Source organism: Mycteria americana, chromosome 1, assembly GCF_035582795.1.
Source record: "Mycteria americana isolate JAX WOST 10 ecotype Jacksonville Zoo and Gardens chromosome 1, USCA_MyAme_1.0, whole genome shotgun sequence".
Classification (NCBI taxonomy): domain Eukaryota; kingdom Metazoa; phylum Chordata; class Aves; order Ciconiiformes; family Ciconiidae; genus Mycteria; species Mycteria americana.
Genome location: NC_134365.1, coordinates 71,234,482 through 71,259,466, shown reverse-complemented (window position 1 = coordinate 71,259,466; position 24,985 = coordinate 71,234,482). Strand labels below are relative to the sequence as shown.

The 24,985-nt window shown below is 42.8% G+C and overlaps 1 protein-coding gene across 1 annotated transcript in view; it reads left to right on the top strand.

Annotated features, from left to right (window-relative positions):
- The window catches only part of RERG (RAS like estrogen regulated growth inhibitor), a 108,765-nt gene that overhangs the window by 760 nt on the left and 83,020 nt on the right, over nt 1–24,985 (top strand). Inside the window, exon 2 of the mRNA XM_075505366.1 lies at nt 1,112–1,286. Within this exon, the coding sequence (XP_075361481.1) occupies nt 1,226–1,286 (61 nt within the window). The 5' untranslated portion in view covers nt 1,112–1,225. The remainder of the gene's footprint in view (nt 1–1,111; nt 1,287–24,985) is intronic.

The following is a 24,985-nucleotide window of genomic DNA, read 5'->3' as shown; positions in this document are numbered from 1 at the left end:
CTTAGGCGAAATGAAGCGGGAGCATAGAGGCGTCAGAGATGAATTGGGACCCTTCTCTGTGTAAGGTGTCTCTACTCTTTCTTTTTACAAGCTTTTTTTTAATAGGCAAAAGCCTCAGGCTTTTATTTCAAGAAACATGTTTGAAATGCGTTTTGCTGTAGAGCGGGTACTATTAACACAGTTTCCTACGGTACTGTTAGAATTATGGCTGAAGTGGACGCCTTAGCACAACAGCAAACCTTCGTAACAGGTTGCGTTCACAAGTAAAGTTCTACCCCTTTTTAAAGGGAGACTGAATTTTTGATGTGTTAGTCAGGGCTGAGGATCATCATCATCGTCACAGCTGCCATTTTTTTGCGCAAGATCTTAAGGCATTCGACAATGACAGGTACTGTCATATTTTTTACCGTCCAGGTTAGAGAAATCAAGGAGGTGAAGTGTCAGGTGACTTGCTCAAGGTCATGCAGCAAAGCTGTGAATATAGATAACTCCCATGTGGCCCGTTAAAAGCGTATTGCCAGAAATTCTGGCATCCTTTTTCTAACCCCACGCTTTGCCGAATGTTTATGTATGAGCTGAGGCAGCTTAAACAAGGAGCACTAGAGAACTTCTGGGTACGGATTTGTTTGGCAGAATGGGCAAGGTACAAGTGCTCAGAGGTTTTGAAGCAGCTGCAGCTGAGTAATTGAAACCTTTCTGAAACTGGAGGGCTTGAGGAAAGATCAGCTATCTTGCAGGCACTATTAGTGAGTGCTCGTGGCTTTTAAATACATTCTACAAAAACTAATTCATTGGAGTTGAGGCAAATACAGTAAATATAAGCAATTGCAGGTGAAAGAGAAAGAAAGAATAAGGAACCTTGTGAGGCAGGTACTTTGGGTTGTTAAGTACCTTTTGCAATATTACAGTGCCAGCGTGAAACCAACAGCGAGAGCTAGAAAGCTGAAGGTAGGTTTTGCACGAACGGTGCCAAATGTGTCAGCGGTGTTACTGCAATGTTTAAAGCGGGAATGTAACATCAATTATCATGACTATTTAAAAAAGAAAGAAGGGGGAGGTTGAGGGAGAGCCTGGCTCCTTGCAGCTCCATCCTCGTGGTGTTCTTCCCCAGGCTCTGCATTGACGTCACAATGACACGGTGAAGCTGAAGACAGGAGCTGGGAACGGTTCTTCTGCTTCACTTTTGATAATCGAGTGAATTTGTCGCCGCTCCGTTCCTTCCAGCATGGCTAAGAGTGCAGAAGTGAAGCTGGCGATCTTTGGTCGAGCTGGCGTGGGCAAGTCAGGTACGTTTGCTGTCTGATTTCTTCTTCTGCTTGTCATCAGGTAACTTTTTGCTCCCTCTGTGCAGACAAACTCTTTGTACAAAAAGACAGCTGTGACCTTATTCTTGTCAGGGAGGTCAGTAGTTCTCTCTTTCTTGCTTTCCACGCTATTTTCTCCAGGTTCTCCAGAATAAAAGTACTTTTATCGCTTTAAAAAAACCCAACAACAACAAAAAAATAAACTTCCCACCCCAGCTCAATCCCGGTTCTCTTGAACTGAGTGGCAAGATTGCTCTTTTCCATTGGAACAGAATTAGTATTTAAGTTGTCTCTTCGTAGCTTGTGCTAGACGAAGGTATTTAGATTGTGCTGCCTATCCCCTAAGATCAAATCCTCTGTTAAATATTGGATGACTTCTGTAATAGCTGTAATTCTGTTTGATTTCAGTGGGAAATTTTAGACTCAGCAACTCAAAGAATTTTTATTCTCAGTGCTTTCTTGGATTTACATATTTACCAGGAAACCAAGAAAATGTGATGTGTAAAGCTTGCGTTTGGAGAGATTTTTGAGAAATAAACATAGTCTGGTGAGTTCATATTGTAGAAACACAAGGGGGAGGCATAAATGTTAAAAATCCATTTTTACAGACAGCCTTTGCTTTGGTGAGACAAGGAGTGTAACGCGAGGGTTGCAAGCTCTCTCGGGTAGTTCGGTGGCGTTGCATTAACTTGACAGCTCCAGGACTACTCTAACATGGCCTGGCACCACAGGGATGAGGAAATAAGGAGACTGAGTCTAATCATGCGCCTGTGCCAGTCTGAGAATTGTAAGATAATGTTTATTTTAGAGAAATCTGCACAACAGAAGCCAGGAGGTAGGATGTACCTGTAAGAGCATTAGGTGAGACTCTCAGCTGCTGTCAATCAGCTCCGGTTCCCCAAAGTCACTTTTATATTAGAAGTGCCAAGGTTCTGGCCCGTGAACTGCTATTATAGTTTTGTTAACTTTGGAATGGGTTGTTTATAAAAACATTTTTACCCAGAAGGTATTTTACCAGAACGCGATCAGTGAAGTACCTCTGTCAGCCTTCAGGAAAAAAGGCGTATGTGAGGCAGAGGTTGTTAGAGATTATACCGCTTATACAAAGATGATGCAGATTATATGCTAACTTTTTGAATAACATACCTGAGGGAACGCTGATAATATACTGGGATAAGTTTAAACTGTTCCTTTGCTCCTGTTGTGCTCACCCCCACCCCTCTTTTGTATTTGTATTTCACTGTCCCCTCCAAGTTTTGCAGGTAACTTCAGTGGTTGTCCTTTTGGTTTGTCTTGCATTCAGTCGAGGGTTTCTGTGGTTGTACAGTCTTTTGGCTGGATTAAAAATATTGCAAAAGGATGTTGAAGTATTTGCAGGAGAATTGTAACACTAAAAGACTCCCCTCGCCCTGATACTCTGAGCCATTTGAGAGCTTATATTTAAAAAATAGAAAAACTACCAGTTGAGTGCTCAGATAAAATGCCTCACCAATATAGGATTAACAAGAGCCTTTTTAACCTGTTGTATCCTTTTTGTAGACTTCACTATACTAGGATTTTATGGTAAAAATGTTTTCCTGTAGTCCTGGAACTGGGTGGGAGATCATTTTTAATGAAAAGCCAATAAAAACATCCTAGTCTTTCAGAGTCCTCCTCCTCTCTCTCTTTTCTTTTTTTCCCTTTGAGATGCAAGGAAATATTACACAAAATATGACTAAGGTCCCCTCTTTTTGATTGTGACCATGCACGTGAATCTGTGTGGAAATGAAGGCGCAAGTAAGTAGCAGCACAAGAGGGTGAATTTAAGTGGGTGGAGAGACTACAGAGTGCCATCAGCCACCTCGACAGAGCAGCAGCTGTGCCTCCCAGAATCTCCAGCTTGCTTATGAAAACCCCTCTTGTACGTTCCCATAAAAGGATCCAGTTTCAACAGCTCGGCCAACCCCAGAGAAATAAGGGCGGGGGGAGGGTGGTGTCTGAAAATACCTATTTGCTTGTAGCCAAGAGTGGGAGCTGTGGAAGTGCTGTTACACCTTTGCTAAAAGCAGAGCTGGGCACAAAGTAGTCTTCAGATAGCTGGGTTTGGTGGATAAGCACCCACCCAAATTAGTGTTCATAGCGTCTTTTTTTAGTAATGTAATTCCCTGTCCCTGTGACCAGCTTGTAATACATTGTTGAGACAGGATCCTATGGCCATAGGTTACTAGAGTAGGCTTGGCCAGACAGCTGAAAGATAAGCCAGACTCTAGAAGCAAGAATGCAAGGCAGAACGCTGGAGCACGCTAGATACGTGTGATGAAAAGGAGACATTGGGTGATAAATAAGGCCACTGTAATTGCCAGAAAGTCATGCCAAGATATGGTCACTGGCTTGCTTTCTTGGCTCATCTTCATTTGCTGAGGAAGAGCCAGGCATTAGGTTCTTAATCTGTAAGTGGCTTCACCACTTGACAGCATCTGTGAAGTTACAGACACATATTGTAATATCCTGGAGAGGCTCCTCTTCCAGTTCCTGACCAGGACTTTGGATCAGTGAGTCCAAGCAGCTATAAAGAAAGAAGTGTTGTGCTTCGGGACATGTGGAGGATTAAAGCTGTCCCTCACGCACCATGAAAGTCAACAGAATTGTTACCATTACTGAGAGCTGAGGAACATCCTAATCTCGTCGTTAATGCTAGACATCTGTTTAATGGGGTGCAAGATTCCTTGTTCTGCTAAGTAGTCCCTTCCAATTAATCCAAGGCTCTCCCAAGCCTGAGGTGGGAAACCAGAACGCTGTTTGCAAGTCAGAATAGTGATAGCATCTCAAAAGAGAGTTAAAGTCAGGGAAAACAAAACTTTTCTCCACTTTCTTGCTGCTTATCAAATTTCCATGGTTCAAAGGTTTAAGAAACAAACAAGGGGGAATAGCAAGTCTGAGTATCAGCTTTTTACTGTTCTCCTTCCTTGCCTTGTCTCCTCTCACCTGCTGGAGAAGGCCAGCAGAATTGCTAATCAACTCACCCGTCCTGTTTTGGTTTTTACTTAATGTAGACCTAAACCTTTCAAATAGAAAAGGAGGAGCAAACCAACTCAGAAAGGGGCACGTAAGAGTGCTCTAGTAAGGCACTTAGTTCAGAATTACACTGAGTAGTAAATCACTGGTCAGCTCATCTGGGCAAGCTACCTGGGCAAGCTCATCAGGTACGAGCATCCCAGCCTGCTCTTGTACAGTGGACTGGATGCTCCTCTATTCACCCAGTTCTTATTGTATAAAATTTGCATAAACACTGCTTTAAACTAGCTGAAAAAAACCCAGATGAGGACTCTGCCTGAGCCAAGGAGCACTTTGCTGCTGCTGCTTCACTTGGGAAGAAGAGGAGACGCTCTGTGGGTGGGATGGGACATTGCTAAGTCCTGCTATAGGTAACAGGGCTGCACCTCTTAATTTGGGCTAGAGTCAAGCGGCACTGAGGGGGAGAGAGAGCTTTTAAAGTCTTTTTCTTTATGTCCGAGAGGAGCTTGGTGGGAGTGGAGAATTAAAGTTGAAGTGAATTACTTAAACATTGCTGTTTAAATCGTTCTTCTGCTGAATCCTACAGCTTCATTCCTATGGTAACAAAAGTTAGAATTTCCTAAATAGCTCCTTTTAAAAATACAGTAGTAACAATTAATAAAGACTTAAAGGCCTTGTTCTTCCATGTCATCACAAGGTACAGTACGTGCCCAGAAAGCTAAAAAGGAGTGAAAATGTATGAACCAGAAGGAGAAAAGAAGGGCATGTACTGGATAGCACTGCATGGCTCATGCTTTTCCAACTCATAATTCAGTTGACTATGAATGCTCAAAATACCTCTGCTTAGGAGCCTTTATATTTTGGCCAAAAAAGAGAGAATGTCCAGCTGCGGCATGTGCTATCCAACTTGCCTTTTTGCTGTGCGTGTGCCAGGCTGAATACTCCAAGTTTCTGCATTAGCGTGAATGGTGCGCCCAGCCACGGGCAGATGCAGTTCTCATCTGTCTGGACGGGCCGTGCAGCTGCAGCCGTGGTATGTGACATGGAAGCGTGCGTGGTTTCTACTGGCGCTTAAGCGACAGGGAAGATACTAAAGCTCCCACAGGCTTCCCCCCAGTAAATATGTGTCTGCTTCCAGGCAGCTATGCAAATCGTTTTCTTATGCAATCAGGTACATGAGGCACAGGGCTGTTGTCACCTTTTGATCCAGCAGTAGCTGAGATGCCTGCGTTTGGGCAAGAGGGTGATCGATAAAGTGGCATCAGTAAATACCATCCTGCAAAGAGCCTGTCCCATTTCAGAAATGAAGATTCACCAACTTCAGTCTTTTTAGTGTCACAGTTGGGAAAGTCCTGAGTACACATAGCTTTGTATCTGTTGGCTTACGCTATTTTCCCTGTCTAACCCAGGATGGGGGAACATACCTGGGAGAGGGATATCTGGATTTGAAAGTTCCTACAGAACAAATTCAAGCAACAGCCAAGCCTGAGAGGCCTACAACAAATCTGTGTTTTGTTTTCATTATTTGGGGATATGTCTGAAATACACTACCGGGGCTCACTTCCCAATTGCAAGGTCTGGGCATGTGGGGAATAGAATTGAATTCAGTGCTGTCCCCCTCCCCTCTCCCCCCTCAAAAAAAAAACCCAACCAAAACCAAACCAAAAAACAAACCCATACGGGTTACTGGGAAAGAAGCCCATTTCAAAGTGATTTTCTACTTCACAAATCCCTGCTCATATGTTTTCCCCCACTAGTTTCATTTCAGGGACTTTTGGGGAGGAAACATGAGTTATTAAGGAGTGATTAGTCATCAAGCTCACAGCTCTGCTAGTAAGGCAGGGAAAGCTACCACAAAAGCTTCAAAGTCCATGCTATACCAACTGATGAATCTAGGGAGGATTACTGTAATAAGGTGCCTCTGAAATCCAGAAATGTGGGTCGAAGGAGACTCTGTGGATTTTCTGTGGTGGTTTTTTTTTTTGTTTTTTTTTTTTTTACACTGGTGGACTAGGTCAGTTGCTTTTTTTTCTTGGTTTTTAAGAATCGCGGTGACAACCAGATGCTTAAACAATTATTCAGCGATCAAATTTAACACCCACTATATTAATTGTCCCCTAATATTTCACTGGTAAAGTACTCATTAAACAATCCCACTTTTTGCATCCTCTGGTTTTATACTTTTCAACCAGGTACAGGTTCACTGAAGGTACTGTGCATGTATATGCATACATACTAGTAGAAATGTAACAGTAATTAGGTCACTCTGAGTGAGGTTTTGTGGTGATTTCTCCCCCAGCAAGCATGCAAATATGTCCCCCTGGAGCAGGTAATATTGCAAGCAACCAGTTGCATTAACATGACCTTTCCATACTTCTGTCCAGTGGATGACACCGATGCCTGTACAGAGGGGGAGCCATGGGTTAATGGGTCAGTGAAATAAGTCACTGTCACCCATGAATGTGTGGCCCTGAGAGTCCCTGCCATGCTGGCAGGGAGAGGGGCTGCTGTTGCAGTGGCCCCAGCACGTGTGGTTTTGGGGCTGGGCAGGGTGTGCATTAACCAAATGCAGGGCCCTACTGGGACCAGCAGTGCCTGTGGGCACCCCCAGCATGCTGCTGGGAAAAGCCCCACTGGCGTTACCACACAGATACAAGCTTTTAGTCAGCAGCTGCGTGACTAGTCTTTCTTGGACTTTCTCAAAACTGCGTTTCTTGATTCTTGTTACACTAAAACTGAAGGGAGGGAACACCGAGAACCTGGGCTAGACACAGAAGCATTTGCCCTGACTGCCAAGATGGTCTACTTGTATCTGTTACCTCCTCCCTTTCCTCTGCTTATTTGCCTGTCTGTGGTTCACTATAGCCTTGCCCTTGGTGTAGAAAGCATTCACGTTCTGCTCTACATTCGATCTTCCTTCTGGCTAACGATGAAATAATAAAATGCAGAATTTCTCTAACCAAACGCCAACATTGTTCATTCAAGCATAGCTGCCTTCCCTGTTCCATCTCATTTAACTACATCTGACATTGGCTCTACCTGCGTCCCCTCTGAGCAGCTGGTGGCAGCTGTTAGAGCTAAGACTAGTCCTGCTGTTCTTTGTTTCTGTTTAGGTTGGGCTAAATATAGCCTGCTGTTCGATTACCGGGGAAGGAATGCCAGGATTCAAGATTTATGTGTGCAGCACAGCTTTTTCTCTAGGCCTGTGCTCAGCCACCCCCTGCAGCGCTTGCGTTGATAAGATACCCGTCCCATCCACTTCTGTCTCCTGTAGTCATTGCAAAAGACAACTGAAAAGCTTCCTGGTGGAGTCCCAGGAATCCTTTGCCTGCTTACTGTGAAGCCTTGCAGTGTTTTGGTCAGTCTGCAGTTCCTGACAGGATCACCGAATGCACCGATATCTCCCAGGCTGCTGACCCTAATGATTCCTTTCAGAAATGCTAAGATTTTTATTCTTCCACAAACTTGTTCTTTACCTCCCTGGTATCTGGAGTCCCTGCCTACCCCTTGCCTTGCATATACTTTTTTGCTTCGTTTCTTCTTAGCTGTCATCCTTCCCTCTCCCCTTGCCAGTTTAGTACACGTTCCCTAAAGTCTGCATATGGTAGAATCAGTTCTGCTTTGTACTTTACATGAAAACTTTGTATTTAGACTTGCCTTTTCAGCCTCCTCACTTACTGCTTCCTCCCATCTCTGTTTCTCATGTCCAGCTCCCTCGTTACTCTTTGCCCACGCTATCAGAGCATCATTAAAGGCTCAGTGCATGAGATCCAGGTGAGCTGACCTGGCAGCAGTGGTATGATGTGGCAAAGAACAGCCACTCTGAAGTGGTTCCTACTGTCCTGGAAACCATTCCTCAGCTTGCACTTTGAGGATGCTCCAAGCTTTGACTGCTCCAGGCAGTCGTTGTGTGAAGCCAGCTTCACGCAGGTTAAAAAAGGAAGCAGCGTGTATCTTTACATAGCGAGCCTGGGTCATAGAAGTGGGTAAATTCACCTATTTTGGCTTTGTAGCAGAGCAGGAGAAACAAGTTATGTCTGTACTTCCCAAGCAAACTTTCTTTTTCTGCGTTTATCTTTGCACCACCATTGCGCCTTTTACATTTACAGCACCCAAAAATAAATATGTAAGTATATAAAAAACTAACACCGCCTTGTAAGTAGAAGGATGAACAAAATGCTTTAGGCTTCAGCTGAGCTGTGGTTACAGGGCTGTCATTAGCTGCTGTTGACTGAAGGTGTTTGTACCCTCTCACTCCCGACACTGTGGTGAGCAGGAGAGTGGAAGAATTGCTGTAAGATAGCAGTGGGCAAGGAAACTACGGCATCGTCATCCATTTGCTGCTTTTATTCCAAGTCCACGTTTGCTCGGCATTACTGAAAGGCTTTTATTATATCCACTGCTGCAGAGGCAGAGTTACAACTTTGGGAGAAGGCACCCCTCGGCTTTCCTTCCCTTTCCACGCGCAGTTTGTGGGGCGCTGCCGTGAGCGGTCCCCATTGCCGCTCTACTGGTTATGGGTCTCCCACCCCACCAGCTCTGAACCTGGCCTGCTCTTTGAACTAGCATTTCTTTCCATTCGCCTCAGATTAAACCAGCTCCCCCGATTTCATTGACTCCTACCTCTTCCCAGAGTCAGAAGAATAACTGAGAAGGGGGGTACATCTGTTTCTATCGCCTTTTCATAATTCTGAATGGGAAAAGTACTTTTTATGATTGTTTCCCACCAGGTAGAGCATTCACGCTGCTGGAGTTAGTCTGCAGCTGTTACAGTTTCTAATGGATTTGCCATGTAGGTGTTGGGAAATGCCATATATTACAGTAGTGACGCTGTAGATAACTCATATTCTATGCATACAGTATGAAAAGATGAATGGCAAGAGAAGCATGAAGCCCTGGGGAAGGAAGTAGTAAATATATTAAACATATGTGCGGCTTTAAAATGCCATAGAAATTGGCTAGAGTCTCCAGCTGCCTTTCCAGAAATGTTAGACAGTAGTCTGCGCACAGGAAAATGAGAGAGTATGTTGAAAACATCCAGCCTGGTTTTGGAAGCACATGAAGCTCCTGACATTCACAGGTTGTTTTGCTGCTGCTGCTCAGGGGTCGGCAGAGAGGAAGCTGCAGACAAGCAAGAGCAGAGGCCTGGGGCAGCGATGCATTACTGTGTGGGAACTGTTTAGATAAGCGGCTTGAAAAGTTTTCAGGCTGGAAGGATGCAACTGGAGAGTGCACAGGATATACTCTCCCAGGGAGGGAATTTCTTTAGCACTTGAACAGCACTCTGGCTTTCCAAAGGGCTGTGGGAACAAGGGCCACCACCATGACCCTCCTGCAAGGCACGCCACTATGACTATCCTCAAGTGGGCAATATGGAAACTGAGGCGAAAGAAGGAGGAGACTGATAGTCTCAAGTCACCAAGGGAATTGTGACTCAGGCATTGCCAAAGCTTCTTTCCGTGATTTCTCCTCTGGGCCGGGGCTGCCAAGATCCAGCCTGCAGATGGCTCCCACGCAGGCAGTAGTTACCCAGCATCTGAGCCCCAACCCCTATAGGCCCTGTGGGATCTTTATGACCCTTTATGGCTCATCCACTGCCATTAATTATTGACAGCAAAATAAAGCATTGAAATAACGTTTATTTCCATTAAAAACATATTTGGCAATCCTATCTTTCACTACTTACCCAGTAGGGCTTAATTTCATTTTGACCCACAGGACCACAAGCATAAAAGGAGCTTGTCTTTACCTTCTTTCTCCCCTTCATGTGGCTACATTTGCCATCCAACTCTGAGTATAATTATAGTATAATCTATCATAGATTTGCACAACCCTACTCTAGAGGGCTGCTTTTGTCAGTGGCTTATCTCTGTGCTTGCCATGGGAAACAAAAATCCCACTCCCCACAACGGCAGAAGCCAGTTATACAAAGCTGTTGACCATGATCTTTTCCTGACCCACCCAGCAATTGACCTGTGCCCTTGAGGAGCTTTACAAGTGAGAACTTAAAGTCTGACATTTGGAGCGGGAAAGTGCAAGAAAGAATGTAGAAGCCAAAACATTGGAGTGGGCTATTTATTTCTTCACTGAAATAGGGCTGCAGAATAAATAGAAATATATTGGAGAGTCACCACAGAAGAATGCAGTATTAGACCCATGGGGAGCAGAAAAAAAAAACACAAACAAAAAAAAAACCCCAACCCCACACTCTGCAAAATGGGGGGCATGGGAGTATGAGTGCCAAAACAAACACCTTGTGTTAACCAACCTCAGTGGCAGAATCTGTGACGCCAAGCACTACTGCTTAACCCAACTGGATGCTTGTGGTTACATACGCTGGAGCTGGTTCTGCTCCAGGCCGAATTCCAACATGAAATAATTTAGTAGTGATCCACAGCAGGAGTTTGTCCCACGAGTCCATGTCTGCTAGATCTATTGCCAGGCAAAGTTTCAGGACATTTATATCCAATTAAGAAAACTTGGCCTTTATCTACAGGGAGCACGGTAGGTCACAGGAGATTATCGAAGAGGAGTGGAGAGGAATATCAGCGTACTTGTTTATCTGTTTACTTAGAAAGATGTCCTTCAGTGACATGTAGTCTTTTACCTGTTCTGGCAGCGGGTGCCTGCTTACCCCAGCTGAGGATCTGGTCAAACAAGCTTCATTACAAAGCCGGGAGCGTGAAGCGGGCTGCCCACCTCCCGCTGCTGTGCTGTGCCCACACAACCACCTTTCCCCTTGCTGCAAGAGGGAGCTGAGGAAATTGCCTTGTTTCCTGACCACAGCCAACAAATTCACTAAAGCAGGAGAATTGAGAGCTCTTGTAATTCATATCCTAGCAAGTGCAACTCCAGGTGTGGCACTTATATCCACTCCTCCTGTTTATTTATGTTTACCTTGCTGATCAAATGACAAAAACTGGAAGCACAGCAATTTTCCCATAAATATGCACAATCCTGAAAGCAGAACACCTGCTGCTGAAGAGCTGCAGGCAGAAGGGTTGAAGGCAACAAGAGACAACTTTATCCAGGACACAGCTTACTGTATTTGAATTACCAAATATTCATATACTATGTCCTATTGATGACTTTGTGACTAAAGAAACATGCTTGGTCATAGAGCTGTGAATAATCCAGCTAGAGGCTAGTGAACATAGGTTGGCCGTGGGTGGAAAGCAATCAAAAATGAGCAGAAAGAAACCCCTGCTTTTGAGATTTCATAAGTGAAAAATGTAAAACAAAATTCTCCCCATTGAGTGTCAATGGATGAAGGATTCATTAATGAGCTGTACTGATAAGATATGAAAAGTAAATGATGCTAAAAGCCATCCAAGCTCATTTTTTTTCTTGAAAGGAAGTGACCAACCTGACTGGACGGTTCAGACCCATTCGGAGGGAGAGGCAGACCTGTCCTGGAAGCACCAGCTGACCACCCTTCTCCTCATGTAAATGATACTGTCTCAGTGAAATAAAAGCAAGCACTGGCTGAAGCAAGAAATCAAGATCTTGCCTTTAATTAATCTTCAGTGCCCCATGGTACTCTCAAATAAGTACATCTCACACAAGAATATTCTTTCGTTAGTGTTCAGTGTAATTAAACCAGTCTATTTCTCACCACCCCCTACCATGCATCCTCAATATCACTTTGGTAATTTCTTGGGGATTTTTTTTTTTGCAGTTTCTGACCTGGCATCTGAAACAACCAAGCCTCTCTCATGAAAACTCAGTATGACTGTTTTCTTAATTAATTTTCTGTTTAGGATCTAGCATGAAAGAGGCACCTGAGCCACTCTGGTTTCCACCACTATGGTGGAAACCAGTACAAATTCACACAGTGCTCGCTGTATGTTGGGAGGAGTTTGGGAGCCTGTGCTATAAGGACAGCTCTTATGTATAGCTGTGGAGACTTCTAGGGCTCCAAGGAAAAGATCAGGCACCATTTCCACTCTTTCCTGCTTGAAAAGGCAGACACATTGCATTCTGAGCTAAGAAAGGAGCTTAGCCTGTTCTGTTTTCCTAGTCCCCCTCTACAGAATAAACGGCCAAATTAGATAGGAATTTCATTCTCCTATTTTATTTTCATGCCAAAACCTCAGTAAAGTTGCCTATTTCCTAAGCAGTTATATCACCTATGATGTATATTGATCTGTAAAATCATGGGCAGTTACTGATCTGCAGGGTACAATAAGCATCAGCTCTGGAGCAGGCTAGCTTGGCATCCCTTTGAAGATGAGGCAAGAGACAGACCATGGAAAATGCAGAATGACCCTGGAGCAATTTCTTAAGTTTTTGCATCTTACAAGTGGGAAGAGTACCATAATTTGCCTGCAGGATGTCTCTAGACCCAGCTGAGCAAAGCTTCAGTGTCATTAGGACTAATTTCATGTTCAACACCATACATCTCACCTCATGTTAGGTCTGGATCTAAAAGACTTTTTAATCACCTAAAATAATTTTGCATGGCTCATTTTATAGCGTTTCTTCAATTGCCGAACGTTTACTGAATGATACTTTCTAGTAAGCTGTGAAAATTTTAATACTGTCAAGTTTGAGGAACTTTGTTGCACATCGGAGTGCTGCAAGTATTACTTTTTGTTCCCAGTGCTGCAGCATGGACAGGGACTGGCTGCAAATAGAAGCAGGGGACTCAACAGAAAAGAATGACCTTCACAGCCAAGTTAGAACAGTACGTTGCCACCTTACATCCTACCTCTAGTTTCTGCACAGGAGGTAGCTGACATTCGTGTTTTTCCAAAAGGCAGGGAAAAATAGAATTACCAACAGCAGGAGTTGGAACCGGGCTTAGGGAAACATGTTCATGATTAAAACACCTTGAAGCTTGATTGTGCGCTGTCATTTTCTATTCATTCCCATTAATACCGTTGCTCCTGGTGAAGGTTAAAATGCTTTTGTGTTTTGTGGATAGCAAGACATAGCAGATGGAAAAAAGTCTTCAGTTTCAAGCGTGGGCAGACTGACATCATATGTTAAAAGTACTAAATCATTCTGCAATTCCAGGACTTCTCTGTTCACTTTAATAGGTAACTCTTAAGAAGTCAGGGCTCTACACTCCTGTGACATTCTAAAGGCATATTTCATATGACATTTCAGAACACTTTGAACCCGCTGATTACAAAAGTGCTCTCAGATCCCAAACTGTTCTGCTCAGAAAAAAAGTTTCCAGGGCAGTCACGAACATGGGATGTTTGGTACGCCTCCCAGAGTACTAACCCAGTGAGAGTAGTTTTGCACGTGGGTCTCTTTTGTAAGGCATAATCCAGTTGCACCTCTACAGCTTCTGAAGAGTCTTAAGAGTCTGAGATAGTCTTAATGATGTTGCTCTTGTATTTGGAGAACAAGATGAATGTGGTGCGTTTTTTGGGTTTTTTTTAAGTCTGACTATTGACCTCTAGAAAAACTTACCTGCCTGAAGCTTAGAGCACAGAGTGACATTCTCTAGTTCCCTGTTGGGCTGCAGGCTTTCTGAGGACAAGGCCAGTGTCCCAGTAAAAGTGGTGATACATGGCCCAAGAGATCCAAGTTTGATTCCTGTAAGCAAAGTGCCTTGGCTGCTGGCTTTCAGCTATTCTAAAAAAACCCAAAACAAACCGAAAACCCAATCCCCGCACTCAAAAAACCCCACAAACAGGCTGGAAGAAAAAAAGCTCATGAATGCATGGAGCTGCTAGGTCACGGTGGGAGTGAGGACTGTCTCTTGTATAATGCCTAATGATTGTTCTGCCTTCAGGTTATCCCTGTACCTCGCACATGAGGGATGGCCAGTACTGAAAAAGCCTTATGAGTTGGGACATCTTTTAGCACAGTACAGGAGCGTGCAGTGAAGGCAGTGATATGAATGTGGTAACTCCTCATGTCATTCAAGGATTTTAGTGAAGTACTGGAATATGATCAAGGAATTTTGTTACCTCAGCACAACGTCATAGCTGCTACTTCTAAAAAAAATCATACCATTCTGAAGCTTTCTGGCACACAAATGAAGTAAAATAAGTGTTATTTATGGCCTTACTGTAGAAGGATTTATGCCATCTGTTTCTCCAGCAGCCAAGTCACAGTAGCTCCCTCAACTCATGCATTTGAAAGAGAATATTGTTGCCTAAATATTGTCACACAGGTAGTGCACTTGATACCATGCTGCAATATTAAATGATCCTGGAGAAACTTTGAATGGCGGTAACGTGAGACATATGTATGGACTCTCTCTGCTCTTAGGAAGTCAGTGCAGGGTTCTGTAGCAGTAGTCTCAGCAGTGCAGAACTTGTCCAATTTTAGGTAACTCATGAACCTCCTAGGATTTTATTCCCCAGTAAATAATTTCCCCCGTGACAAGCATTTTAAGTCCTTCATTGCAAGGGGGTCAGAGTAGATGACTGCAGTGACCCTTTCTGACTTGAAAAATATGCTCTTGTTGACCATGGTTATATTAAATTAAGAATTTGTCCCTGGTGCTTAGTTGCCATTTTTCCCCCCGTGAGCTAAATCACTTCTATAGTCATAAACCTCTCCTCTGGGCCACTTGAACTGCCCTTTTTCTTAGTAGAGTTTGCATTCTATATATCTGATTATTCCTACATGCTAACCACATGGAGCCCCATCTTCATTTTATAAGACAAATGATTTTCATAATACAGTTACGGAATCTCTTGATAGTATTGAAGAAAAAAAATATGTAACTTTCTGTTAAATAAAACAAGTACATGTAACTTTATGGCATGAAGTTGAAAGCATTAGCTGAGTCAATGTTTGGACTATGCTACAGGGATGTTAATGAAAACTAACTTGCAAATTTTATGCAATTGAACCCATTAAAATGAACAGCACAATTTGTGCAGCAGTGGCTTGTTTGCAAGAATAGGGATTAACAGGAGCATGTGGAACAGCAGAGTACAGATGCAATTTCTTCTGTAAATTCACATTGAGATCAGAACAAAGATGCAGAGCTTTCTGCTGACTCTTGCTAACATGAATATTTTTGCCTCTGAGTAGGGTGTAAGATTTGAAAACACACTGGCAAAGAAACTAAGAGCTTGCATAGAGGAGATCCTGCACATATGGGGAGGGGGAATCTAGATGCAGACAGTTTTAGAAAGAAAATCTAAGTTAACACTCTTGGAAGATGAAAAAGCAAAGTCACTGAAAGGTGAGCTTTAGTTACAACTCTTCAAAACCAGATGGAAATTTCCCTGGGTTATTTGCAAAGCTGAAGAACATTAGTTATGGGAAATTAAAGACTATTAGTTAAATTAATTCAAGATTCCACAAAATGCTAGACTAAATAACCTTGTACAGTGCCCTGAACAACTGCTGTGTCCCTCACAGACAGAAGGAGGTTGATATATAGGTAAGATTTGATTTCAAACAATCTGAATTGCAGTTTATCGGTGCCACTACTTCTGCACTGTTTTCTCATCCTTAGAGGTGATAATCTGCTAGGGAGGTCCTTCTGATTCAGACACAGCTCCAGGAGCTTTGAAAAGCGGAGATTTCAAAACACTTACTGGGGGAAGGGTGAGAAGGTGGGTGTTTGGGGATTTTTTTTTTTAAATCTCTTGATTAAGAGCAGGTTTCCTCAGCCTTAGCCACTCCAGGGACTTCAACAGAACTGATCCAGGAGAATCTGCAGTGATTTACAGCAAGACTTTTCTTCCCGCCCCCTCCAGAAAAATACTGTTTTGGGTCTCTTCTGAATTGCTTAGTTTCCATAGCAATATTTCCACAATTAAAAACGTATTGACAGACATCTGGAGATCAATCCTAAGTCTGTGGAAATCAATGAAAAAGCATGTGTTTATTTCTGTGGGCTTTGGAGCAGGTCTGTGGAGAGCAGCGTCAGTTGTTCCATGAATTGTGCCCCGCTATGGCACTTCCCAGGGAGGAAAGCAGGACTCTGGGGTGTCCCCACACCCAGTGCTAGCAGACTGTCTCAGAAAGTAGTATCATTAATTGGAAGACAAAATACCATTTAAAAGCAAGCATTGTAAAGGGCAAAACTGTAGACCCCAGGAGAAGTGTGGCATGCTATTTCCTCAGTCATAAGTGCTGCGTTGTTTTGCATTCAGAATTTGGAGCACTTCCTACAAATTCTCTAAAAGCTCATAATCTGAAAAAGTTATAGTTCAGACTTTTTTCCCCACCCCTGTCTTGTAACAGACTGCAAATAGTGCAGCACTAACAGACCCTTGCATTAGCACATATTTCACATTCTGGGGACAGGCACTGGTCAAAGACATGAATTAACTGGCACCAAGCCAGTAGCTGTGCCAGGAGTCCAACCCAGACCTCTCCAGTGCAATCTAGACCCTGACTCCTTGGACCAAGGACTCTCTTCCTGCTGTTTGCATGGTTTAAACTGCCGCTATCAGCACGTTAGATTTTTTCAGTTGCACAAATACAGACTTACCGCAACCTCCTGGCTTCATCTCCTAGATACAAGCATCTAGCGGAGTGCTTATTATCACGGGACAGCAAGGACATGCTCACAGTTACAGTGTTTTTCTGTTCAACAGTGATGTGATACTTTTAGATGAGCCTGGCTCAGACAGTGGTGAAAAAAAGAGGTGGTCTGAGAGCTTTGGCAATTAAAATATTGAGGAGACAATGCTAGTTATTAGCATACAAAGCATCAGGCTCACAGTTTCACTAAGAGGAACTATTTAGCTGTGCTGCCTCAAAATGCTGAGTTCTGTAAGTGAAATCAGTGCGGCTCCTGCATTGCTTTCTCTGACAAGGATGGGACTCATCAGTTTTCAGACTGACAGGTGGAGCTGGAAGCAACACTATTTAGGGTAGCCTTAAATAGTTGTAGGGTAGTACCAGATCCCCTCTAAGTTTCTCAGGACATTGCTTAGATTTAGCTATTCCAGCTGGATATTTCCATGCTTGGTGTCTGCTTTTTTTTCCTGAAGATGTCCACAGAAGTAATACAGTCATTTCTAAGAACAAAGTTAGGAAAAGAAATGGGTTGTGTCTGTGTTAAAAAATATTATTGCAGCCACTTTACATAGGTATTCTAGTATCACCATTCCCCAGAGCAGGAACTCAAACTATGACAGAGGGGGGTTAGCATGTCAGCAAGGCACGCTTTTTGCTATGCTTGTGAAAGTATACTTATGTTTGGTAGCAAGCCAATGCCTCTGGAAGTCCCGAGTTCTTTCATGTGTTGGAGCTGGGAATTAAGTTTTCCTCATGAGTTTATCCTTATGGAAGAATATTCCAGCTCTGGATACAGGACCATCTTTCTTTTCAAGGAGCCATATAAGGAAAAAAGTGGGCACGCTGGCATTATGGTCTTTTCCTTTTTCCTGGCACAGAGGCACTATGAAGAAGTAGTGAAGTGTATGGGAGACAAAAGTCCCAAGAAATGAAAAGCAAACAGCAATTTAGGATTAAGATTGCCTTTCCACTAGTTTATCTGAAACAGATTTGTCTCAGGAAGCAGTTCTGGAAGCTCAAAATGTAGCTCCCAGCCTCAGAGATCAGTGGCAAAATTTTGGTTGCTTTACCTCATCTAGCACCTAAGTCTCCGCACGTCAGCGCGAGTCTTTGTCTCTTCCATGCTTAGGCTTTGATGGAGCTTTTTACACTCTATCTTTTTTACATCCAGTGCAACTAGAAATAAAGAATGAATCAGTTTCACCCACTTAAAGATGCTTTGCTACGGGGCAGGGTCACAAGATGTTGGCAAAGGGAGATCCTCCCTCCCACTACTGCCTGTGTGGTAGTTAGACTAAGGATAAGCAGAGGTCTCCTGTCTCAAGGGCCATCAGGCCAGCCAGCACCAAAAATAATCCAAAGCACAGGGCTGAGGTTCACCTCCCTGGTTCAGGAGAAAATTTTAGTTAAATACCATAAATATAAATAAACATGTAGGGAGATGGATATACATGCACACACACAAATATATACCTCTCCAAGTATCTTTTAGCTGCTGGGGTTTGTGGCCTCATATTCACTGTCTTGAATAGCCCAGGCAGAGCCTGCAATCCTGAAAAACAAGTTCCAGTTTTCAAACAGCACAAGTGTTATATGGGCTGTTTATGAATCTAAGAAACTGAAGCGCTGCTAAAAGAGAAAAGCCTACCTTCATAAGACCTCTTCTCAAACATAGGCCACTAAGGGGACATCAGCGTATCACTGATTTTTCTATTTTGTCTAATGTCCTAGATAGAAGCCATTCCAGAACAGTTATTTTTCCACCCATTTCAACTGAGAGATCAGTTTCTTGTGGCCTCTGATTTTTTTTTTTTTTTTTGAAAGTGGCTTTTTTAGTGCAGGGCTGGAATGCAATGTTCAAGTGAGGCCAGCGAGCAGCTTGGGAGGCAGTTTTAATACCGAGTACATACGACACAGCAGCAGCAGGCCCAAACACCATGGCCGGTCCATTAAATTAATTCTAGGTGTTCATCTTAATTCCAGGTCTTCATCTTAGCTAGATGCCCGTAAGACTAAAAAGTGACAGATAATCCCAATGCCTTCCCTAAAATTTAGCAATTGCACAGCAGCAAGGAAGCTTTTGTTTAGCCTGAGATGCCAGTTTAGGCTGCCTCAAGTGATGAGTGCAGGGCACTTCATGCACTGCCATTTACATCAGCTCAGCAGCACACTGTTGTTTAGCTTTGGTGGAATTTTATAGCCTGCTTTACTGCAGCAAGAGCAGTAATGTGATGAATCTTTTAAATAAATCTCATGTGATGGATTTGCTGGCGCCTTATTTAGACTAGGGGTGAAAAGTATCCCACCCTCAAAGCTCAACACTTTTACCACCAACATAGGCACCATTTGACACCATTAGCACAGTTTTGACTAGGAAATTTATATGAAAAAATACATATACTGTGTGAGGACACATCACAGACGAGAACTAAGTGCATGCAGTGAACAACTCAACACTGAAATGAGCATTAATTCAGTATTAACTAGCTTAAGTCAGAGCCCTACTACACAACAACTACATAGTTCATCTCTTCTGCTGTGTGTGGTTTCACTCAAATGCAACAATTGAATGAAATGAGTGTTCTGGGGTTCATCTGCTGGTGAAACAAGCTGTGGGGAAAATTATTCCTTTAAGGGTAACTTCAATTTCATGTTCGCTCAGAAGTTGAGTTTAACCCAATTTCTTTTTAAAGCAACTTCCTCTCCCCTTCCCCCAGTTCCCCCCACTCTCTACTTTCTGCTTCAGTGCTGCAATACCAAGGAAGCTGTTTGAGTGGTATTTTTTGCCTTGTCTGAAATTGCCATGAGGAAAATCTGTTGTCCCAGTGAGAATAAGGCCAATTTTGCAAACTCGTAAAATCAAGTAATTTTTGGACAAAAACCTAAACTTCTCGGAGTTTATCTAGATTTGGACTTTTGTTTGTTCATGACTCAGGGAAAACCAGAAAAAAAGGCATGGGTTGGTATGCAGTTCTTGATGCCATATGCTATGATATCTTAATTAAACTGTACCTTTGTTTGTTTAAGCCCTTAAGTATGTGGAACTGAAAACTTAGCTAAGACCTATTTATAGGGTAGCGTCACTGGTCTGCGCAACTGTTAAGTTAATCATTCTGACTGTCGCCTAGTCTATCTGCTATGTGAAGCAAAACTCCCCTCCAGCATTTGCCCCTGTACGTAGGACTTTAAGGGTCTGAAATACCCTGTCTCTTGCCTAGGCTTTCTACACATTGTTACAATGGAGGTTTTTGCTGGATTTCCACTGCCTCCCCCTTACCACCTCTTTTTTTCTACTCCCTCCAAGATGTCCCTTGCTGAAGGACAGTAGAAAGGGGGTCTTACAGCTCTGCTGCCTTCCTTGGGGATGCATCCTTCCACACTGGATGCCTTTGTGTCAGCCTTTTCCTGCTCAAAGCTTTGCTTTACTCAAAGCTTTCTGAAAGCTGTATTGATTCAGTGTTTCCACCGTGGCTTGCAAGGGCATGAAACCAGTATTTATATTAGCCTGAGGCATATTAATTTTGCATCTGTAATGAGTGATAAAAGTCTGATCTTTAGCAAAGATAGAGGAGCTGTCTGCAGATCCAGAATGTCACATTATTTTGTGATGTTTGGACAATCAGTTGCACAGGCCCAGGAACTAAGCACATGAGAGCTTGAATCCTGAATTGTCAGTATTCTATCCTTTACTGATAGTCAAGATGCTTTCATGTGTAGGTGGGAATTTCCAAATCCTAGGCATCCAAAACCTAGACATGCCATTACCACAAGAGTTACAAAAATACTCGGAAAAAAATATTTCTTTATGGAAGTTTTCCCTCAACATATTTCTGTATTTTTGTATAAGGAAAGATAACAGGTGATTTTGAGAAGAGCTTGAACCTTTTTGAACAGCGGGCTTAAAATCTATTTAGAAAGGAAAAAAGTTAATTGCTTTACTAGTTTGGTATAGAGTATTTAGTATTTTTCTTCCTATGATACAGGAAGAGAGCATCTCCTTGCCTTTTTCTACCTCCCAGAGAATCATAGTCTGACTTGCAGTGTCATTCATACAAGTTAGCATGAATGTTCAAGGGTACTCTCAGTGAATTTTAACTGCTAAAGAGAACAGTTTTAACATGAATACCAGTGCAAGGATCATGTTTATGCGCACATAGCAAATGAATGACAGTTCTAAAGTCCAAGTGTGTCTACACCAATAGTTAATTGGCAGCCAGAAAAAATACATACATTTCAATATTTAACCTTGAAGTCAGGTTGGTGTAAAGCTCTGAAGTAATGTCACATTAAAATGTGATCCTGAAATTCTGTCTTGAAATGAGCAACAGTGAGCTGTGGTTGACAGCAGGAGACTTTGGTCCTAGTTTTCTAGCGTCTGTTCTTAATTCTGCTGCTATTTATTATATAACCTTGAGAAAACTTCCATCGTTCTGGTGTTCCTTGGTCACCATCCTATGCTGAGATACAAGGAGAAGGCTTTATTAATCTCAGAGAAATGCTTTAAGTCCTTGAATAGAAGGAGCTGTACAAGTGCAAAGTGTGGATGACAAAGAGAAAATTCCCTGGGAAGAGAGTAAGAGAAGGGGCAGGTGGCGGGGAGTTCCTGCACTCCTGCGATGCATAGTTCTGCAAGTGCTTCTGCAGGATAGGTAGCTCTTAGAAGTCTGGCTAGAGTCAAAGAGATGCTCATTTGTGACTGAATTAAGCTTTGCAGTCAAGATGGATAGGAGAGAATGAGAAATTAAAGGGATGTACAGCAGCTTTACAATGAGACACTGGAAAAAATGGGACTCCCCAGTTGGAAAGCAAAAGGTAGAGGAAAGATATGATCAAGGTTTACACATCATTAAAATGGTGGGCAAAATGAACAATAGACTTCATTGAATACTATAGTATGAGGCCACTTGATGAAACTAGTATAAGACTGGCGTAAAACAGATACAAGCATTTCTTTACAGAATGGGTAGTGAAATCCTGAAACTGTGTGCTAGAGTTTGAAAACACAGGCAGCATCAGCAAGTTCAAAAAGGATTTATGCAAGTTCATGGATAACAGATCTACAAATGGATTTTGAAAGCAGAGGGCATGGATGTGCCCTGTAACATCCTTAATACAACAATCCTCAAGGAGGGGAGTGGACCACAGAAAGGAGCTGGGCTTGCATGCTCTCCCAAAACAGTATCTCCTGTTGCCACTGTCGGAGACTAAGCACTTGGCTACGAAGAACTGCTGGTCTGACCCAGGAGGGCATTTCATATGCTCCTGTGCTACAGGGAGCAAATCACACAGACAGTGCAGTAACTTCATGTGCTGATGTTTTTCCTACAAGATACCCTTTCCTTATTAGCTCCAGACTTCTAAATACCATCAGATCAGGACTAGCCACTTCCCTGAACATAAGCTACTACTGCCCCCCCCTCCCCCCCCCCCAAAAAAGGAGGTTTCATTTTTTTAAATTCACATTTTCAATTAGCTGCTATTAAGATTCTTTTTATTTGCTTTCTGGTGTGAGGTTTCAGAACACACCTGCTTAACATTTTCAAACTTTTCTGCATAATCAGGGTGGCTGAACACACATCTCCATGAGCTTTCAAAGCAAGCTGAGATTCTCAGAGTGTCTGCTGCCATCAGTCAGGGCTGCAGCAAAGGTAGCAAATGTCAAAAAAATTGTGGTAAAGTCATGAGAGATGGCGATACTTTTGTGAATAAACAAGACTGCAGCTTGCTGTCAGCCATCTAGATGATTTTATATGCATTCAGCTTCCACAAATCAAAAAGACTTCTTGAATTAATCTATTTCAAAGGTCTGCATCAAAGAAAAACAACCATTACAAGTGGCATTTGAAGTCCCAGCACAGGTATTAAAAAAAATGAATAATGGCACTAAAAGTCTGTTTTCCTGGCAGAGGACCCCTTTCACCACAGTCACAGCAGCATGGGGTGGTTTTTCTTGATGCTGAACAGATGAATTTTGTCTTAAAGTCTATCAGCTAGAAACTTCTGCAGCAGGGGTTGACCACACAAAGTGATGTTGGTGAACCAGAGAGCAAAATCTGGCCAGGTACATTTCAGTTTAATGTGATTCTTAAGTTGTTGGCTTATGGTTTATTCTGCTTCTGCCTGGCTCCTTTGTTTTGCAAGAGCACTTTATCTGGAAGGCACAGTTCTCTGCTTGCTGGACCATATGATAGGTAGCCATCCATAGGGCATCCTTTTCACTTGGCAGCCTTGGAAGCAGGGATAGACAGCTCTCATAAGAGAGGTGATACAAACACACACATGCTTATTCAGAAGTGTAACAAAATTTCAAGCTAGAGCTATTCAAAGTGTTGGGGTTTTTTTTGTGGTTGTTTTTGGGTTTTGTTTTTTCTAAACAGTCACCCAGACTCCTAGGAGTAATTTCTAAAGCATAAAAAACCTAATGTGATTGTAGCCAAGCAGAGAAAAAGTTAGATCTGTCTCACTGTAAACAAATACTTTAGCTTTACTGCTGCACTTTAAAACATCCTTATCAAAATGCCCGTAGGACCAGGGTGTTCTTCAGAAGAGCTCTACCAACCTGAACATGCAGCTTTGATATCGTAAGTCCCTCAGTTAAGAGGGCTGCATGTTAAGTCACTAAAGCAAGAAGGTGTGCAGCCTACTTGTGCCCAAGCACAGGGTGGCTTATCTTGAGGAGTTGAGCTGCAAGATAGGTTCTTTGCCTATGTCCCCAGGTGCCATAAGGAGCACAGGTAGCCAGGAGGTTATCTGGACATCCAGTGGGTGCATTGATGCAGTTTCCAAGTTTTATGATGCTTTATGTAGTGCGATCCTAGTTTTAATGCGAGAAGTCCCACATCTACCAATGAGAGGTGCAGAGTAGGAAATAGGAGCCTGAGGGCTATCAATAATAGTTTGCTCCTTGTGTGGTCTTGGCGAGTCACTTAATCATTTGCTACCTCAACTTCTCCCAGCCTCTGAAGAATATAGTATCTTTTTATTTCCTGCTTCCTCTTTCATTATGGTAAGAACCAGCAAGCCCCAGCAGAGATTAGAGGACTCTCTCTACTGTTTGCTATAAGGCAAACAAAAAAGATGTGCAAAAATCAGCTGATGTTTGTATACTGACGAGTGCCTTGTTTGCAGTGCACCATATGGATGCAAAGTTTTCGTCTGGCATGTTCCTACAAGCAGATGCCTGAAGAAGCAACTGCTCATCTGAAGTTTGTACTAGAGGAACCTCCCATTTAGTTTACGCCACAACCTCCTCCTCTTTCTCCTCCTTCTCTAACATATGGAAATTAAATGTAGTTATGACTCAGGGGAATGTTTGTCCTTAAAATTAAGGAGCTTTCCCTGAATACACTTTCTGTGAGGAGTTTTCTTTTGTTGCCTTTCTTACAAACCATTTGTATAGTTTGCATCCTTCTATAGATTTTATTTTATGTCAGCAGAAAGACATTTGCTTGTACTAATGTTATGGGCCACTGATTTTGGAGACAGGTTTGCCATCTCAGTTGGTTTCAAGACCAGATGAAGGCTTAGGTATCAGCCCAGCTGCATGCTTTGGTTCTCCCACTTTCTATCTGCAAGGAACTTTGCTTTGCAAGTGCAACACAATGCTCAGTGAGAGTTACAGGAATAACTAATCGTGGGGCAGGCATTAATTTCACACCATAGTTTATTAGCTGCTGTGTGGCAACAGCCATATGTTTGCATGTTCTTACCCTGTGGAAGATGGAAGGTAGCCTTAATGGGAGGTGAACTGCCTTCTTTATTTGGGAAAGACTATGCACGCAGCAGCTAGTGCAAGGAAAATGGGATGATGTACTGCCTATCTGAATTTGCCTGGCCCTAATTTGTTTGTGTTCCCCACGTCTTATGATGTAGTTGTCATTAAGGAATAGATGCCTTACTCTGAAAGCTAGCGACTTGAATTCAAGTTTCCCATCTGTCACAGATTTCTTGTACAGCCTTAGGTCAGTCACTTCACCTCTAACATGATTATTAGAATATATCTTTATTTCAACAAAGCCTGGGGACGATAAATGCTTTCAGACCTTTAAGTAGTTGAATATCACAGCAGTGGGAGGCTCCACATGTGAGCATGTCAGCGTGGGTTATAATTGTGTAAAAATGGTTTGGAGGAAATAAAAGATGTATCAGCATATACCATATAGAACAGAGTGTATTTGGGGTTGCTGAGGAAATTCATTTACTGGGAGGAAAAGTAGATGAGATTTCTTTTACTGCTA